This window comes from Camellia sinensis, chromosome 15, assembly GCF_055761805.1.
Source record: "Camellia sinensis isolate YWXY chromosome 15, ASM5576180v1, whole genome shotgun sequence".
In the NCBI taxonomy this organism is placed as follows: Eukaryota; Viridiplantae; Streptophyta; class Magnoliopsida; order Ericales; family Theaceae; genus Camellia; species Camellia sinensis.
In genome coordinates, this window is record NC_138975.1 from 17,405,190 (window position 1) to 17,425,174 (window position 19,985).

The following is a 19,985-nucleotide window of genomic DNA, read 5'->3' on the forward strand; positions in this document are numbered from 1 at the left end:
TTTACTTTTTATAAGAAGCTGGGAAAAAATAAGAAAATTGTTTTTAAGATCTATGATATTCAGATTTTATAAGATATAGGAAATTTGACTCAAAGAAATTATTTTTATAGTAGTTAAGGTTTCTCAACATTTTTACAGAGAAAATTTGACTCAAAGAAATTTGACCCGACTTAGAGAAATTTATCTGTGATCATACTGGAGAAATTTTGAAATTTCTTTGTAAAAATTGAAATTTTTTTGAGTCAGAGTCAAAATTTTTCTGAGTCAGGTAGAATTTCTCTAAGTCAATTTTTTTGTACAAAAATATTGAACAATCTTAACTAATAAAAAAAAATCTTAGACCTCTCATACTTACACAAAGTTAGAAATAGATATTTTATAATTTTTCAAAAAAATAAAAAATAAAATAGCCTATTACTTGCTTATAGTATGTCTCGTACATATAATTATTATTTATTGAGAAAATAAATAAATAAATGAGAAATTCCATTATATGTTTTTAATTAATTTTCCCACCCAAACCCTCATCCAGAAGTCTGGAATAGTCAATTCATCAGCGCGTGAAGAAGAAGAAGAAGAAGAAGAAGAAGAAGAAGCTCACACGGAAAAATCAACCACTACACAGCAGGTGATTCCAACTTGTACATTTTCTATGCTTGTACTTCCATTTACAATGATGACTCCAGAGAGAAGGGTTAACGGTGTTTTAATGGATTTCTTCTTTGCTTTGCTTCTGGGTTGTTTGTTTCTCGCGATTCCACTTCATGGGCAGGAACCCCAGGACAAATCTGGTTTGCCATTTTTCCAACCTTTAACAATGTTTTCATAAAAAAACTCTCGTCTGTGTTAATTATATTTATTTTTTATTTTTTATATAAAAAAGTTCTATTTCAATTTATCATGAAGAATAAACCCTAAACCCTAAAATCATTGGGGTTAGCCTGACTTGGGTAGAGTTTGGTTCACTAGAACCAATTATTTCATTTCACTTTGTTTCCAGTGAACCACCAAAAAAAAAAAAAAAAAATCATCATTCATTGTTAATTTATTATGTTGGAATCATCATACCAGAGAGGTTAAAGGAATAATCATTCTATTTCATTTTATTTTGATTCCAGTTTGAGGTCTCTTTCCCACTTTGCTAGTTTATATGTAATTGTGATTTATGTTGTAATGAATGATGATTCATTTGACTTCATTGTAATAATATACATGATTTATTTTCAAAAAATCTACAAATTTAAACTTCTCAATTTGTAAATAAAAGAGAATTATGATATAATTATACTATCGTTTTGAAAGGGAACAAAAATGTAGATACCTCATACATGGATATAGTATAGTGACAAAACAAACATGCAGATACATTATACATGGACTTTTACAGTACCCTTGATGAGTTTTCATATTCTTAAATCGTTGAATATTCATTATCAATGTTATCAAACTCAACAACCAAACAAATTTGTATATGATGGAGTTCAACAAACTAAAATTTAAACAAATTAATCATACACAATTCAACGAAATCAATTAACACTAATTTCATATTCAAATTTCAAACATTAAATTCAATATATTAGTAAATCTTGAGGATTTCAATGTATATATACATAGATAGATTAGAGAGCTCACCTCAAAGAGGACAACATTGGATCATCAACAATTTCAATACAACAGGCAATGACACAACTACTAAAGACATATTTGAATGGTAGTGTTAATGTTCACTTTCTCTCATTAAGAATAAAAATTCCCCCCTTTTTCTTCAGTTCAAATTGTTCCTCGTTTTTATTTGTTGTGAGTTTTGGGCCAGTGTTGTTTGAACACTATCGAGATGTGTTAGTCCTATTCAATTTTCATCTTTCTCTGTAATCAACCATATCTAATATGGCTGAATATGGCTGAATTTTATGAGATGCTCTGTTAAATGTTAGTCCTAGTTTTATGTTTTAGAGCCATACCATATGCCAAAATATATCAACAATTTTCAGGTGGGGAATGGGTAGAAGGTTCGGTTTTGGAAGGATAGGTGGTGTGGGGATGTTGTGTTGGAGGTGAGTTTCCCGTTGATTTTTGGGATTGTTTTGACTCGGGAGGTTACTGTTGCTGATTGTTTGGGGAATGGGGTGGTGGTGGTTTGGGATATTCAATTGCAGCGACAAGTTGGAGGAGAAGTTCAATTTTTTATATGGGTTGGGCCTCACAAGTAAGGGGGAGGATGTGGTGGTTTGGAATGTTTCGGACACTAAAGGACAATTTTTTGTTTCATCCTTTTATCGGAGCTTGGTGGGGGAAGTGATAGGGGTATTTCCTTGGAGGAGTATTTGGGTGCCGGTTGTTCCGTCTAAGGTGGTTTTCTTCTTGTGGACGGCTGCTTTGGAATGACAACTTAGTTCGTCGGGGGCATGTATTAGTGAATCGGTGTTGTCTATGTTGTGCCGATACATAATCAGTGGATCATTTGTTTCTTCATTGTGCTGTAGTGTCTCAGCTTTGGGGGCTTATTTGTTCTATGTTTGGGTGCAGCTGAGGAGGGTGTTGGAGATGCTGTAGAGTTGGTGTGGCGCTCGGATTGGGCATGGACGTCAGCAAATTTGTTTGGTGGTGCCTTTTTGCTTGATGTGGTTGGTTTGGTTGGAGAGGAATCGACGTACGTTTCAAGAGATTAACCATTCGGTGTTGTGGCTTGAGAATCGTTTGTTAGTTAGTTTGTATAATTGGTTGGAGAAAATGGTGGATCCAGATTTATTCGTTTTCTTAGATTTTTGGATAATATTATTGGTTAGGAGGTTTTAGTTTCTTCATTATTTTCGGTGATTTGTATTCCTTGCATCATCTTGATGCTTTTTCAATAAAGTATTTTACTTAACCCCCCCCCCCCAAAAAAAAAATATCAACAATTTGGTTGCAAAATTTTTACTTGCTGACAATTTTTTTTGGTTGTTGAATTGTGAAAGGTTTCATAAGCATAGATTGTGGAATACCAGATGGTTACACTGATGAGACAACAAACATATATTACAGTTCTGATGCAAACTTTGTGGACAATGGTATAAATAGTGACATATCAGCTGAGTACAAAACAGGAAATCTTGATCGGCGGCTGGCCAATCTCAGAAGCTTTCCTCAAGGAATCAGGAGCTGTTACACCTTGAGACCTCAACAAGGCAAAAACAATAACTATTTGATGAGAGCTTGGTTCTTGTATGGCAATTATGATGGAAAGAAAAACAGACCAAGGTTTGATATGTATATTGGCGTTAATCTCTGGGACAGAGTCCAGTTTTTGGACGATTCTGAAGTCGTCACAAAGGAGATCATGTATGTAGCCTCAACAAATTATATACATGTTTGCGTAATAGACATTGGTCTTGGAACACCTTTCATATCTGCACTAGAGCTGAAGCATTTGAATAATTCCATCTACAAGTCCCAGTCTGGAGGCATGGTACCCTATGAGCGGAAATATATGGGTTCATATGGAGAGTAAGTGTCATTCGATGACAAAATGTGTTTGATTACAAAACTACTAATGATTATTTTAAAAGTACCATTCATACTTGTCACACATTATTGGATAGAACTCAACCTCAAAAGTTAGGTATTGAGGGGAGGATGCACTCATGCTTGCAAGGTGCTCACTTGGTAGCAACCGGCAGCATGCAGGCCAGGGACACACATGATCTTGAGTAAAGCTCAACTAGTTATATTGAGGTGAGAGTGCCTCACGCTCTGTGTTACATGGACTTGTATATGAGTATTAGATGCGGGTTCATGTTCAAATTAAATTTTAGGAGATATGTATCCAAAAGTGGGATATAGGTACGAGGGCATGTCATGGACACACACACACACACACATATATTACATATTGTATAATATTCTTAGATAAGATGTAAATTAAGTAAAAATATACTTGAAATTAAATAGAAAGGCAAATTACACCATTATTCTCTGTAGTTTAAGCGAAAAGTCAGTTCACTCTCTGTATTTTCAATTTGAACCCCCATACTCAGAGTTTTGTTACAATGTTGTTGCTCCATCATGCGCCGTTAACATTTTGAACGGAAAAAGACTATGCAAAACTAGAGGGATCAAAGTGGAATTTAAAAGAAATTATAGGGACCACCAATATAATTTATTCATCACACCAGCAGTCCCTATATTCAATAGAAACTATAGGAATCTCCAATGTAGTTTATTCATTACACCAGCGGTCCTTATAGTTTTTTTTTGAATTTCACTTTGTTTCATTTAGTTTTGCAATTCAAAATTTTAACAATTAGTGATGGAGGGGACCACATTGCAACAAAACTGAAATGTACTACTCAAATTGTTGAAATTGAAACTACGAGAACTAAAGCGAAACTTTGCTCAAACTAGAGGGAACTTTAGTGTAATTTACCATAAATAAAATTTAGAGAAAATATGGAGTTTTTGTCTCTCATCCATGTGAGAGGTTGGAAATGTTTTTTTGCTAGCAAATATGAGTTTCTTTTTCAAACATGGTAAAAAATTGGAGGATCCAAGTATCTAAATTTGGTACAGGTGTCAAACACATATCCCACACCTTTAACTTTGTCATATCCAATAGGAAATGGAAGAGTTCGTGTAACACAGCTCACAGTTGTACACCACACATCACTTTTGTACCCAAACGATGTGGGACTTCACTTCATTGTTGTACTAACACATGTTCTTTCATTCAAAAATCTTCCAGGTACATTGATGAACTTGGTCGCATTTGGACTCCCTATAACTGGTCAAATTCGGTGCAGATCGATACATTTTTCCCAATTGACTCCCTGAGCAATAATGACTATAAACTGCCAGAGAAAATCATGAAGCATGCTGTTAAACCACTGAATGCTAGTCTTCCCTTGCAATACTACTTGGACCAGGGTGGTACAAATTCCATTAGTTTCTATGTCTACTTGCATTTCTGTGAACTAGAGAAACTCCAGGATAATGCGGTAAGGGAATTTGACATTTTACTGAATTGGAACTCTTGGGTCAAATCTGTTGTTCCTAGTTACCTGAAGACAAATACCAGCAGCAAAGAAAGTCCCGTTAAAGGAGGTGCGAGTGGAGAACTATGGCTAAGTATTGAAAGAACAAAAAGATCAACACTTCCCCCCATCCTCAATGCCATGGAGGTTTACGTGGAAAAAGATATGTCAGAATTACCTACAGACGCAGAAGATTGTACGTTTTAATTCCATATTTGCCTATTTTAGTGAAAATATAAACCTTACAGATTCACCTTCTTTTCATTTTCTCGCATATATTTCTATATTGCATTCAACTGTTACAACTAGCAATAGCATGATGAGTGGTTTGGGATTCAAGGTAATGCAGCCATTAGCAAAGGTGATGATCACTCAAAAAGAACTATGAAAAGGTTTAATTTATTCTTTCTTTCTATTAAGATTTCCAGATTTGAAAGTAATTTGGTTGGTACTAATTATGGATTATTATGATTTGAGACTTTTGTTAATTTGTTGCCAAGGTAGTTCTCAACTGGGTTCTTATGCTTTGGCATTTTCCATTTGAGTTATAGGGTATTATTCTAGTACTGGAAAAAGTTCTATGGTCTCATTATATTTCTGGACGTGGCCCTGATGTAGACAAGCATACAGGTTTCTTTGTTTTGCAGAATTTTATTGCTTGTAATAACTTCTCCGTGTCGGGTTCTTAATTCTTACAAATCAACACTCCTTTGAAATTAATTTGCACAAACGCCATGTTAATTTTTCTCATCTATACTGCTTTTCATCTGTTCTTGTTTCATTCTCCTCTATTCGGCTTAACTTGTTTCATATCATTCTCTTTTTACCGTCTAAAATATTAGTTGATGCTATGGTGAATATCTCATTGACGTATCGGGTGAAGAAAAATTGGCAAGGAGATCCGTGCAAGCCAATGAATTCTTCATGGAATAATGTAAATTGCAGCTACAATGGTAACAATTCACCAAAAATTACGTCATTGTGAGTATCCTACCATCTTTATGCCTATATTTCAACACCGACCATATCCATATAATCTCTAAATGGAGTTGCATTTCTTTCATTTAGGAACCTTTCCTCTACTGATTTGACTGGGGAAATAGCTCCTGCTCTCTTTGGTCTCAAATCATTGAAGTATTTGTAAGTATTTTCTTCTTCACCAATGCAACTCTAAACTATCTAAGCATTTTAAAATTACCTGTTCTAGTTTTGGCAACAACAGGAGGAAAACTTATGGCATTCCCTAAAAGAAAAAATAAATTAACTTCTACTTTATTTCTCATTTCTCTTTCATTTTCTTTGCCCTCTACAAATTTAGTATCCAAAAAAAAAAAAAAAAACACCCTAATAGGAACAAAAAGATTTATACGGGAAGGATTCCCTCTCATGATACTGGTAACCAGCAGCATAGCTTGTTTGTTTGCAGGGATTTATCATACAATAGCCTAACTGGATCTGTGCCTCAGTTTCTATCAGAACTGCCTGCTTTGGAGATTTTGTAAGTTATGGAAAATTTTGTTTTCTAAGTTTAAATCTTGAAGCAGAGAAAATATGTGACATTGTTTGTTTTGCATTTTTCAGGAATTTAACAAGCAACAATCTCACAGGTTCTGTTCCCAAGGCTCTGATGGAGAAGTCCTCCTTGTTATTAATGTGTGACTCGTTCTCATCTTTGTTTCATTAAGAATGTTGGAATGAATATTCTATAATTCATAGAAAATGTTTTGTTGTAGTACGGATGGCAATCCCAATCTCTGTCGGTCGGACACCTGCGAACAAGCAACAAAGAAGAAGAAGAAGAATCAGAGCACTACTGCAATAGTTGCATCTGTTGTTTCCTCCATTGTATTTTTAAGTGCAATAGCTATCTTGTGGAGCTTAAAGAGGAGAAAACATAAAGGTAATAGTTTTTCTATATATTCCTTCATTCTGGTATTTGGTTTACATTCAAGAAATTATTTTCTCAATTACCTAAAGTCTTACTTGTATCCTGAAAGGCAATGTAGGAGGCAGGACATTGAAGTTGAAAAATCGAAGATTCTCATACTCTGAGGTTGTGAGTATTACAAATAATTTCGAAAGGGTAATCGGGAAAGGAGGATTCGGAACAGTTTATCTTGGCTACTTGAAAGATGGCACTGAAGTTGCTGTCAAAATGCTCTCTCGATCATCAAGTCAGGGATCCGAACAGTTCTGGACTGAGGCAAACTTCTTGACACTTCTATATTTTAGTACTCTTTCTTACACATTCTAAAAATTGCTTTCAATTGTCACACTAGTTGGTATTCATTTTTGGATTGCAGGCTGAGCTCTTAACAACTGTCCATCATAGAAATTTGGCTGCCCTAATTGGGTATTGTGATGAAGGCTCAAACACAGCACTCATATATGAATATATGATTAATGGCAACTTACAAGAATGTTTATTAGGTAACTAACAAATCCCTGCTTTTGGCATATTCTTGTGGCAGGAGGTCTCGTGCACTGGAACTGGCCCTTTCTATTGTATCAGTCCTGTCCATTTCTGAGTTTGAATCATTTTACATATGTCTGAGTCAAAGGAAAAAAATATATAACACCATTTAATTAATACCTAAGAAGAATGGACAGACACACTGACGCAAATTTTAAAAAATGTAAGACAACATGTGGGAGATACAAAATATATAGTTTTATAAATTTTATTTCATGACATTTGCATACATAAATAATTATTATGTCATATATATTGGATTCTAAGTAGTTTTATTCAAACTTGTTTTTTATAATACACGTGTCTATCTAAGAAACTGACACATGTTCTCCAAATGTCTAAAACGTGTCAAAGTCTTTTTATTTTATTTTATATTTTTTTAATAGTAGAACATTTTTGGACATGTGTCCAACAAGTGTTGAGAATTGTCCGACAACAAGCTAGGAAGCATGGGCTATGCTACATGGATTCGGGTACGGGTGTCGGGTGCGGGTATGTACTTAAAGGTCGGACTCATCAAATCATAAATTTAAGGGTATGTGGACTCGGCCAAAAAATGTCATATTTTTATATTTTTAATCTAGTATGTGAGATAAAATGGTACTATATGTAACTTGCAGCGTCAAAATGACATTTATAGTAATAATACAACAATATGTACATATAATAATAGTGTTATATACAATTATATAATATAAGAAGTATCTGTTGAAAAGTATCCGACACATATCCTATACCCTTGTCCGAGTGTCGGGTGTCCGACACAAGTATTTGATTTATTTTGAAGAGTCCGTACAACATAGAGCATGGGTGCAGGTACAGCTATGACGATATGCAAAGCCTAAAAAAAGTAAGATATGAGTACGGTTCAGTTAGTCTATCATTTTTTTTTTTAATAATTTGTAGTAGTATATGATATATAACAATTAAATAATCAAATGCAAAAAAAAAAAAAGAAAAGAAAAAGAAGAAGAAGTATTATTGTAATAGTTAAAAAAATAACTAAGTATTTTTTATATTTTAGGTAACTGCAAAAATACCTTTAGTTTAAAGTTTTTAAAAATAGGTACAATATAATTGTTTTAGTATCCCTATATTTATGCTCCAAAGTACCCACAAAAGTGTCCAAAACGTACCCATACCGTGCCTGTTCCATACTCGAGAATTACCTAAAGTATTTAGCATACCGGACATGTATTTCACATACTTGCTATGCAAGTAGCCATACCGGTACACATACTCATACTGGGTAAGTACCTGGTAAGTGTTGTGTCATGTCAATGTCCGACACGACACCTTCATAGAAATAAATAGAAATAACATCCTTTAAATGTTGTATCTTATCAACAAATATTTAAGTTCTCATTTTTAACTGATTTCTGTTGTCAATTAGGAAACAACTTCATGTAAATGATTCTAGATAAATTTCGCGCTCACTGGACAAAAATCCTAGATCCGTCCAATGATTTCTAGAGTCAAGAGTTGAAAACCCTTTTTGTTTTCTCACAAGTATGACAGAAAGGTTAAGATTATTGACTTGTAATTGCAGACAAAAAAAGAGCTGTCTTAACCTGGGAACAGAGACTTCAAATAGCAATAGACGCAGCACAAGGTCAGTAGTAACCAGCTGGGCAAGATGAAACAATTCTTTTTCAGTGCTTTGACTGAAGTTAAACCAATTTTATCTGGAAACTAAATTTGCAGCATTGGAGTATCTGCATGATGGTTGCAAGCCACCCATAATCCACAGAGACATCAAGACTGCCAACATCTTATTGAATGAGAAGTTGCAAGCGAAAGTTGCAGATTTTGGATTGTCCAGAATCTTTCCCGTTGAAGATGGAAGTCATGTATCAACTGCAGTTGTTGGAACATTTGGATATCTTGATCCAGAGTAAGTCAGTCTCCATTAACTCAGTGAAATAGTCTGTTGTGAAGGTAACAGTGAGATTGTATCTTTAGTAGAACATCTACTATTCAGTTCACTACAACTTGATGATTAGCCAGTGAATCTCCAGATGGAAAAGTCCAACTTCCTTTATCCTTCAATTTTTTTTTCTCTTAAGTAGTGCTTTACAAAGAAAAAGTTTGTACAGAATTGTTATACAGATTTATGTGGCTTATTGTGATTCGTTTATTTTAAAACACTTTTTTATCTCTTTGTTCTGTATATTATGACGGTTAATTACACTTTGCACTTTATACAAAATCCCACTCCAGATCCTTTATTTTCAAATGTGTCAGTCAAATTCGTTCACTTCTGTTCAAGTTGCAATGTCACCTAGTCATGAATCTCTTTGTTTATGAAATTGATGGAAATAACCACATGGCAATCAACTGCACTCTGCACATGATTGTGTCTATTTTATGCCCGCTTCTTTTACAGATTACCACGAGTGAGATTACAACTTGATTACAACTGTTTTGACTGTCATAATTAGAAACAGAGAGACTGAAGTGGGATTTTGTGTAAATTGTAAGGATGACAAGTTTAACTTATAAACATTTTTTCCCCCTGTAGGTACTATATTACGAGCAGGTTAACTGAGAAAAGTGATGTCTATAGCTTTGGTGTTGTTCTATTTGAATTGATCACAGGCCAGCCTGCGATCATAAAAAGCTGTGACAATGAGAATACTCACATAGTCCAATGGGTTATGCCAATGCTTGAGAGAGGGGAAATTAGCAACATTGTCGATCCAAGGTTACAAGGGGATTTTGACAGTAACTCTGTTTGGAAAACTTTAGAGACTGCAATGGCATGCGTACCATCCAGTTCCATCCAAAGGCCAACCATGAGTCGTGTAGTCGGAGAATTGAAGGAGTGTTTGGAAATACATGTTGCCATGAGTGGAAAAGATTTGGACATGACAGAAGCTAACAGGATGACATCAAGCAATGCAATTGACAATTTTGCCTCTGTGGATCTTGAATCTTCAATGAGCTTTCCACAAGCAAGGTAGAGTAAGTTCTGGAAAGAAAAGATGTTGTCTTAGAAGGTAATCCTGCAGAATTTCAATTGAGATTTCAGGGAGTCAATTCTTGTTAAAAACAAAGATTGATTATTTTTTCTTATTACGGGCCCTTATTATTTATTCTTCATTGTACTGTTTTTTATTATATTGATGTTGTTGCGGTTGTTGATGTTGGATTTGCAAGTATATATTGTCGCACTTACTTCTATAATTGATTGTCCAATTTGATGTAATTCTGTTGATATATGAAAATAATTTCCTACTGATTGGGAAAAAAAAAGTTTGTTGCTAGCTCGGTTGTTTTGGTTTGTGGGGTCAATTACATTGCCATCTCCATCGATATGATTCAAGAGAAATGTTATGTGTGCATCCCTTTAAGGATACATATTATATGCTGTTATATATATATTTGATAAATGTTATATCTTTGTGGAGAATGTTGTGCAATCTTTTGATAGTATTATGTTACGAAAATTTATGATTTCTGAAGTGACAATAATCTGTGATGTTACGTATTTTTAATAGTAGTGTTATGTTTTCTTCATTATTATTAGAATATAATATAATCTAAGGTAAATTATACTGTCTTCTAAAGTTTCATCCATTTTTCGCTTTGGCCTTTTAAGTTTTATTTTTTTTACTTTGGTTCTTCATGTTTACAATCTTTTTCATTTTGGTCTAAGTTTTATTTTTTTCACTTTGGCCCTTAATGTTTGTAATCATTCCCACTTTATTCTTAGACTAGCATCCATTCAAAAAACTAACAGAATCTGTCATATTATCAACACAACAGCTCTATGTGTGATGTAAAAAATTCACTAAAGATGCAAAAATTGAAAATAGAAAACAAAGAAATTGAATTTTTTTTTAGTCTTTAGTGATTTTTTTTTTTCAAATTTATTCATAAGCATTATTATATTATACATGCATCTAGATTTAGATGCACCTAAAAAAATTAAAAACAAATTTAATTTAAAAAAAAAAAAGTTCACTAAAGATGAAAAAAAACAATGGTAAACTTTTTATTTTAGAACTGACAATACAGGCGTTTGAGTCAGTATTTTTTCTTTTCTTTTTTTGTTTTTAGTAAACTTTTTTCTTTTTTAGTTAAATTTGCTTTTATTTTTTTAGGTGCATCTATAATGTAATAATATTTATGAATAAATTTGGCAAAAAAATAATCACTAAAGACAAAAAAATTTCAATTTTTTTGTTTTTTATTTTTCATTTTTTGCATCTTTAGTGAATTTTTTACATCACACATGGAGCTCATGTGTTGGTAATATAGCAGATTCTGTTAGTTTTTTTTATGGAAGTTAGTCTAGGAGTAAAGTGGGAAGGATTGCAAATATGAAAGGCGAAAGTGGGAAGGATTGCAAATATGAACGGCCAAAGTGGGAAAAATTAAACTTAAAGGTCAAAGTGGAAAAGATTACAAATAGGAAGGACCAAAATGGAAAAAATCAAACTTAAAGGGTCAAAGTGAAACTTTAGGGAAACAAAGTGTAATTTACCTTATAATCTATTATTATTGAGTAACATTTTGATTAAAAAGCATAACATCATAAAAATATGTTATTGTATCACAAATTATTGTAATTTTACGTAAGTCTGTCAAAAAATCACATAATATTTAGGGGTTGCACGGTCTTTAGTCCTTTATTGGACTGGACCCAACTGGGCTTGTTTTTGGGCCTTTGAACCATTTATATTTTAAGGTTGGTTGATTACATCATTACTGCATAAAAACAAGTTAAAAGGGTAACGAAAATCAAGTATTTGGATCAATTTTATATGAACCGTTTATTTTCTCACTATTTATTTTTTTCATACAAAATTGATGCGTGGTTGCCTTTATTCAATCAATTTTAAATAATAAATTTGAAAGTGTAAAAAATAATAGTGGAAATTACAACAAAAAAAAGAACTCAAGGTTTTACTTTGATAACAAAATAAATTCTAAATTTTTAATGATTAAACTTAATAAAAATTGTAATTTTAAATATTTTATATACACTCACATTAATTTTAATGATAAAGAGTAGGATTTTTTTGTCAATTTTATTAACAAAAATAGGTTGATGAATTTAGATTGAAAACAAATAAAAAGATGAAAATTTTAGGTATAAATCCCATTTTGAGAAACTATTATCCATTTAGTCCCAAAAATTTTCTTATAAATCAATTAGTTTCATTGATTTTATAAATGTAGATTTAATATATTATTCGGAAATTGAATTTATGATTATACCCTTATTTCTATTATGTTTTTTTTTCTTTTCTTTTCTCCCTTCTTTTGTGCTAGAAAATAAGATATGCAGCTTATGAGAATCAAATTTGAAGCGAATTTTTATATGGGAATCTATTTTATTTGGAATGACTTGAAATGATTTTTCAAACATTTCAAAAGGGGTACAAAAATGACTTAAAATATGAAATTTTTTAAACATTCTAAAAAGGATGTGGGATTCTTCAAATATTTCAAAAGGAATACAAAAATTCCTTAGTAAACTTTATGCAAATATATAATTTTAAACTGTAATACTCCAATGTAACACTAAAAAAAACTCCTTAATGTATTTTTTCCAAATGTAACACTCCAATATAATATTCCAAAAAAAATTCTTAATATATTTTTTCTAAATGTAACACTCCAATATAACATTCTAAAAAAACTTTTTAGTGTACTTTTGCTAAACGTAATATTCCAATGTAATACTCTAAAAAAATGATGTGAGATTCTTCAAATCATTCCAAAAGGAGTACAAAAATTTCTTAATAAGTCTTCGATAAATGTATAATTTCAAACTATGAATATTACGTCTGGAAAAAACACACTAAAGAGGTTTTTTTAGTATTTTTGTGTGTTATATTGGAGTGTGTTACATTAAAATGTTATGTTTGGGATTACATTAATTGGAGTTTTACGTTTGGGAAAAGTATACTAAAAAGTTTTTGTGTATTACATTGGAATGTGTTATGTTGGAGTGTTACGTTTGGGAAAAATACACTGAGAAATTTTTTAGTATGTTACATTGGAGTATTACGTTATTGGAGTGTTATGTTATTGTTCGTAATGTGAGATTTATTTCAAAAGGAAGAAAAATCTAAAAACTCTATAGTGCGAATTGCCTAAATGTGTAATTTTATATTTGGAGAAACTCACTTTTATCCCTCAAAAAATTAAACTTAAACGTGTAACTGACTATCCTTTTGTGTAATTTCTACTTTAATGGGACCTTTGGGTTCATAAGAAAAACAGAAATGACTAAATAGTTCATGTGCGAGCAAGAAATAATCTTCTCGTATAATCCTGTTGATCAAATTCGCGCTCCTCCGAACGTTGTCGCTTTACTCCCTGAAAATACAAACGTGAGCTAGCCGGCGGGTGTGTGCCGGATACCTCTCCGATGCCTAAGTCAGCAAAATAGACAAATAGACAAAAGCTCTGTGTATTCGAGAATCAAAGTCGTGTTACCTCTCCATAGGTGATGTTGGCCCTGTTTAGTAGAGCTGTGGGAAAGTGCTTATAGCTTATGTCTCAACAGCTTATAGCTTATAACTTTCAGCTTAAGCTAATTTCCAACTTATTCTTAAAGCATCTCCTGCCCCACTCAAAGAATAAGCTGATTTCTGACTTCCAAAAAGCTATAAGCTAAACTAAACACATCAAAATAGCTTAAATTAAGCTGAAAGCTTAAATAAGTTGTAATTAAGCTCTGCCAAACAGGCACGTTGTGAGCTTTTATAGGTTCCGCATGGCACAATCCTTGTAGGACTCTTATTCCTCCATGTAGAGTCCTCCTAGGAATCACACTCTTGAAGGATAATGTTTACCCTTCAACACCCCCCTCACTGCTTAAACCAAGTGAGATGGTTTTACCTTGGTTGGATGTCAATACGACCGAGCTAACATGACCATGCTAAAGCCGCTGATTAGACCGAGCTCCAACTAGCTCGGTTCTTCCTTTTACTACATGCGCCTCGGTTTGACATACTCCAACTGGGCTGTTCATTTAATACCGATCTAACCAAGCTTGGTGCTCCAATGCACAACGCCAAGCTAGCTAGGTTCTCGTGCAGTTGTACCTCGGTTGCCTGTTCTAACCATGCTATCCATAGTGTGCCTAGACCGAGCTATTCAACAGCAAGGTTCTGAGAAAAGGCCTACAATACCTCGGCTTAGTTTGGTTTGACCGAGCTAATTGTCGCCGTTCTGACCATGCCGACCGAGCTAACTACAAAGCTCTTTTGGACCGGGCTAACTTCAAGGCCCTTTTACTCAGTTCTTACTGTGGCCCACAGAATGGCCCATTACCCAGCTCGGCCCAATTTACATATGAATTACCCTTTCAATTGCCCCTTAATTCCATCTGCGCAGTATGATAGGGATTATCTTTTACTAGCCGAGCTAAAAAAGTTTTAGCCTTCCAACCGAGCTAAAAAACTTTAGCCTTCCAATCGAGCTAAATTCACACCGTGCTACCAATCTGTCCGGTCAAAACGTCTCTTCAGTCTCTAACTGAATCACTTCTTATTCCAAGAACACGTGGCACACTATCATTGGCCCAATGCAACTGTCACGCCATCTTCGTACTTCATGTATTTTGAACAGTCCCGCCCAATTTCTTCTTCTTTACACGAAAACTACTCATTTTGAATTTATCACGTCTACTATTCATCATTTTCTCTCTCTTTGAGCTTCTTCTCCTTTGTTCTCTTGGAACTGTGGAGCTCCTGTTCTTGCTGGGATCTTTTTCACCTTTGGTCCCTCTATTTTGAACTGGTATGTGACTCAAATCTCTTTCCTTTCCGTTGATTTCGCACTTGTTTTGTAATGTATAGCATGCGTTTTTGTATGATTTCCAAAAACACCTATTCCACTTTTGCTTCTATTTTATGAAAAAACCTTTGTAATATAACCACTGTCTCTATGAATAACCTGGGAAATGATAGTTTTGATCCAAAATCACACACCAACCAAACTAGGATACTGTTTGTATTAGGTACGACTCTGGCTGAACTAAACAACCGGACTAAACTTCACACCCTACTCGTAGTTTTAATAGGCCCTGCCTCTTAGCCGCGCTATCAAACTGCATTAAGTTTGCGCAATACCGCGCTAGAAAACCCAAACAACCGACCGAACTAAAACTTGGAGCTAAGCCATCTCCCTTAGTTAAAACCGAACTAAGAATGCTGCCCCAAAAGTTCAACCGGGCTAAAGGCCCTTGCTCAAACCGAGCTAAGAATGCATAATGGCCCACGTAACCGAGCTAGGACTTCATTTATCTCTGCCTTTGTTTCTTTTAGCACGGTCCAACAAGCCGAGCTTAACACCTTTTTTTTTTCACTTTGCAGACTTAGGTTGCTAGGCACTCCCTTGAACGCTCAACCAAGCTACTCAGCGTCATTTCCCGACCGAGCTAATACTCCATTTATTTTATACATAATTTAAAACCTCATGGGTAAATATAGGTTTTTAATAAACTCACTAGAGGCCATGGCTGAGTTCCGAAGGGACTACCATATCCCTGATGATGTCCATCTTACCTTGGCCGACCTATATACCATACCTTGGGGAAACCCTGGCTCCGTTCCCTTCACCCTCCTTTCTATTGTAGAAACCGACCTAAGATTTTCCGTACAACCCCTTCTTTGTGAATTCCTCAGACAAATAAACCTTTGCCCTACCCAACTTTCCACCAATTCTTACTGCATAATAAACGGTATTGCCGAGCTAAACCGCCGAGCTGACCTTAATCTCAGTCTAGCCGAGCTCTTCCACTAATACTCCATAGGATCGGCTGAAGATGGCTGAGTTTACTATTTAAGAATAAGACGCCGTTATGAAAAGATAATAAAAAATACCCCGGATAAAGATGTGGATGATGATGATTTCTTCTGGGTATCTAGGAACTTTGAGGACCAACAAGCCCTAATCCCGGGCGACAGAATAAATTGGAACAAGGGTGTAGCCGGTAAGATTACCTCGGCTCAATTCCATGCTTTCTTTTACCTCGATTTTCTTATGTTGAACCGTACTGACTGTTGTCTTCTTTTCTTCATGCAGATTTGAACTTTCTCAAGTCCCAGTACAGCTACCCCAATCTGAACACACTTCGCGCCGTACTCCGATATCCAAACAGGAGTTGGGCCGAGCTACTAAATTTTGAACCGACCTACCGATATAGTAGCCGTAGGAAGACCCAGGGTGATCGATTTCCTTTTAGAGCCATCCCCAGAACCCGATCCTTCCCTTTCACAAATCAACTTGATCTCATTGGCTGCGGAGCAAGAGATGGCTAAGAAAAGAGCAGTAAGGGCCCTTCTAACCGAAACAAACCAGGCCGAGGTACCACCAGCTAGCCAACCTCAAGAGACCGTGTAGCCCTACCAATCCATCAGCCTTCAAAATCTCAGCCAAGCAAGCGTGCTCGAATTTTCACAACCGAGCCACGCTTCGTTAATGAAGAAGACACCATTCTCCCACAATCTACTCCACCAAGCCCACCACTGGAGCACTCAGACCGAGCTAGCTCCTCCAAGTGGGTGCCAAAGGTCACCTTTAGGAACCGCGCTATCACTGACTCCGATTCAGTGGTCGCGAAAAAAGATCATTTGCTGGCCTTCAATCTGGCCAAGGGCGTCTGCCTTCCAGCCAATATGGATCATCATGATCGCCTTACTGAGCTGAAGGCCATTCGCTCGGCTTCAAAGTCAATGGTGTTGGTAAGTTCTCTTTTTCATTCTCTAGATTTTGACATCTTTTAGCTCGGTTCCTACTTAATACTGCCTCCCTCCCCTCGCAGGCCTTACAGAAGAACCAGATTGCTCACAAATGGGTGCTGGAACTCTGAAAAACTGCAAGGCAAGCCATGGCAGAGGCCAACGAAAGAACAGCAGAACTAAAAGAATCTTAGCAAAAGTTGGCCAAGCTAACGGCTGAAGTAGCCCGGCTCACTGGCCTAGTCAATTCAGCCGAGGTTGATAAGAAGAAGGCTGCGGCCGTGGTGAAAGATAAGTACTTACGCGAGCTGGCCAAGCTCGAGGGAAAAAAGAATGCCAAGATAACCGAGCTAGAGAAGAAGGTTGAGGACGCAGAAGATCGCGGTTTCAAGGAGGGGAAGGCCACTTATATCAAGCAATATGAGGCTGCAAAAGATCTTTTCTTCAAGTGTGGATGGACGGCGGTTGTGGCGCAACTCGGTCATAGCCCAGAGACTGAGGTCTTCAACTCTCCTCCGTATTTCATACCGGGCTCTATGGTGGAGTACGTTGCCGCCATTTAGCAAAAATTTCTGGAAGAGGAGGACGAAGATGCTGCTCCAGAAGACAACACCCAGCCCAGTCGCCAGTCTATCTCCCCAACTCCAGTGGTCTCCATCCTTCCTTTGCCTGATGTGTCTAATGTGGTGCCTTCAACCGAGCTGAGCCAAGAGGTGCTTGCAACAACTGAGCTACCTGTAGGTGAAGACCGGGTTGTTTTGGACGCCGATTTGGATGACTTCTTTGCTTGATTATGTACTTTTCTTTTCTTTTAGGTGCTAACTTTAGAAGTTTTTGTAAACCGGGCTATGGCCCCATCTTTTGTACTTTGATTTTGCATTATTAATGAAATCATCATTTGTTGTCCTCAACTATCTGTTCGGTTTACTTCTATGCTCGTATTTACTTTCCTAATATAATCTGAATGAAGTAAATTCTCTGGCCGAGATATTTATCCCAGTCTTAACTTTGCAATCGGACTGGCCATACCTGCCAACCTCTTCAGCCTAGATTCTTATCTCGGTTGAAGAACAATAAGTGTTGGTTTTTCCAGCCAACCTCTTCAGCTTAGATCCTTATCTCGGCTGAAGAATAATAAGTGTTGGTTTTTTCAGCCAACCTCTTCAGCCGAGATCTTTATCTCGGTTGAAGAACAATAAGTGTTGGTTTTTCCAGCCAACCTCTTCAGCCTAGATCCTAATCTTAGCTGAAGAGAGCTCAAAGTTGGTTTTTCCTGCCAACTCTGAGTGAAGTGTTTGGTTATTCCTGCCAAACGTCCTGCATGGATCCTTATCTTGGGCTTAAAAGGGGTGTTGGTTTTTCCAGCCAACCTCTAAGTTGGTTATTCCTACCAACCTAGAGTAAAGTGTTTGGTTATTCCGACCAAATGTCCTGCAGCCTGAATCCTTATCTTGGGCTTAGAATGGGTGTTGGTTTTTCCAGCCAACCTCTAAGTTGGTTATTCCTGCCAACCTAAAGTAAAGTGTTTAGTTTTTCTGGCCAAATGTCCTGCAGCCTGGATCCTTCTCCTAGGCTTAGGAGAGTGCAAAGTTGGTTATTCCGGCCAACTCTGCTTTTGTTGCCCCTAGCTCACTAAAACAACTTTTACAGAATAAAACAATTATGCTGAAAAGAAAACTACTTGTTCTATTGAGGAAAATAAAAATGACAAGTATGTCTAAAGAGAAAGCTAAAAATAAAATAGTTTGAGATTGGCAATGTTCCATGGCCTGGGAATAGCTTTGTTGTCCTCGTCTTCCAAGTGGTATGCCCCTTTTCCTGCTAACCCAACCACTTTGTAAGGTCCTTCCCAATTAGGCCCTAACTTGCCGTCTCTGGGTACCAGGGTGTTTCCCATTACTTTGTGTAGTACCCAATCTCCAACCTTGAATTGCCTTGGATGTACTGTTTTGTTGTATTTTCTGGACAACTCTTGCTGGTATGGGGCAATGTGAACCAGTGCTCTTTTTCTTCTTTCTTCCGCAAGGTCGAGTTCCATGGCTATGCTTCCCCATTTAAGTCTGGATCGAAATTCTCGCTTCTCATTGTGGGGAGGCCGATTTCCAGTGGGATTACTGCTTCCATGCCGTAGGCTAAGGAGAATGGCGTTTCTCCAGTTGATTGTCGAGGTGTGGTACGGTAAGCCCATAAAACATGAGGAAGCTCCTCAGCCCACTTTCATTTTGCTTTCTCTGACCTTTTCTTCAATCCATCCAAGACAACCTTATTTGATGCTTCTGCCTGGCCATTTGCTTGGGGATATGCAGGTGTAGAGTTATAGAATTCTATCTTGTACTCTTTACAAAAGCCTCTGAAAATTTTTCCGTCGAACTGGGTGTCGTTGTCTAATATCAGCGCCTTGGGTATGCCGAATCGAGTGGTGATATTCTGCCAGATGAACTTCTTCACATCTTTCTCCTTTATTGATGCTAGTGCTTCTGCTTCCACCCGCTTTGTGAAGTAGTCTGTTGCTGCAAGGAAGAACTTTCTGTTGCCGGGAGCTGTTGGAAGTGGTCCTACTATGTCCAAGCCCCACATTGCGAAGGGCTATGGGCTAGTTAAAGGTAGAAGTTCTCTGGCTGGCTGGTGTATTTGGTGTGCGAACTTCTGACATTTCTCGCACTTCTTGACATACTTCTCCGAATCTGCTTGCATGTAAGGCCACCAATATCCCTGCTAAATTGCTCTGTAAGCCAATGATCTCCCCTCTTGGTGGCTTCCGCATATGCCTTCGTGAATCTCGAACAGGAATGCTTC

The 19,985-nt window shown here is 36.3% G+C and overlaps 1 protein-coding gene across 8 annotated transcripts; it reads left to right on the top strand.

Moving 5' to 3' along the window:
• The first annotated feature begins 357 nt into the window (after positions 1-357).
• Positions 358-10,751, top strand: LOC114315135 (putative leucine-rich repeat receptor-like serine/threonine-protein kinase At2g19230). 8 transcript variants are annotated; one of them, XM_082909812.1, is made up of 14 exons: positions 477-628; positions 773-791; positions 2,961-3,489; positions 4,724-5,208; positions 5,855-5,993; positions 6,081-6,152; positions 6,439-6,510; positions 6,594-6,665; positions 6,746-6,912; positions 7,010-7,215; positions 7,316-7,442; positions 9,035-9,097; positions 9,190-9,379; positions 10,007-10,751. In XM_082909812.1, the coding sequence occupies exons 1-14, from the start codon at positions 494-496 to the stop codon at positions 10,446-10,448; spliced, it is 2,718 nt and encodes a 905-aa protein (XP_082765938.1). In that variant the 5' UTR covers positions 477-493; the 3' UTR covers positions 10,449-10,751. The 8 variants fall into 8 exon arrangements, with proteins under 8 accessions (XP_028117529.2, XP_082765942.1, XP_082765938.1 ...); XM_082909813.1 differs by having other exon boundaries at positions 7,019-7,215; XM_082909814.1 differs by having other exon boundaries at positions 2,961-3,324.
• The last annotated feature ends 9,234 nt before the right edge of the window (positions 10,752-19,985 follow it).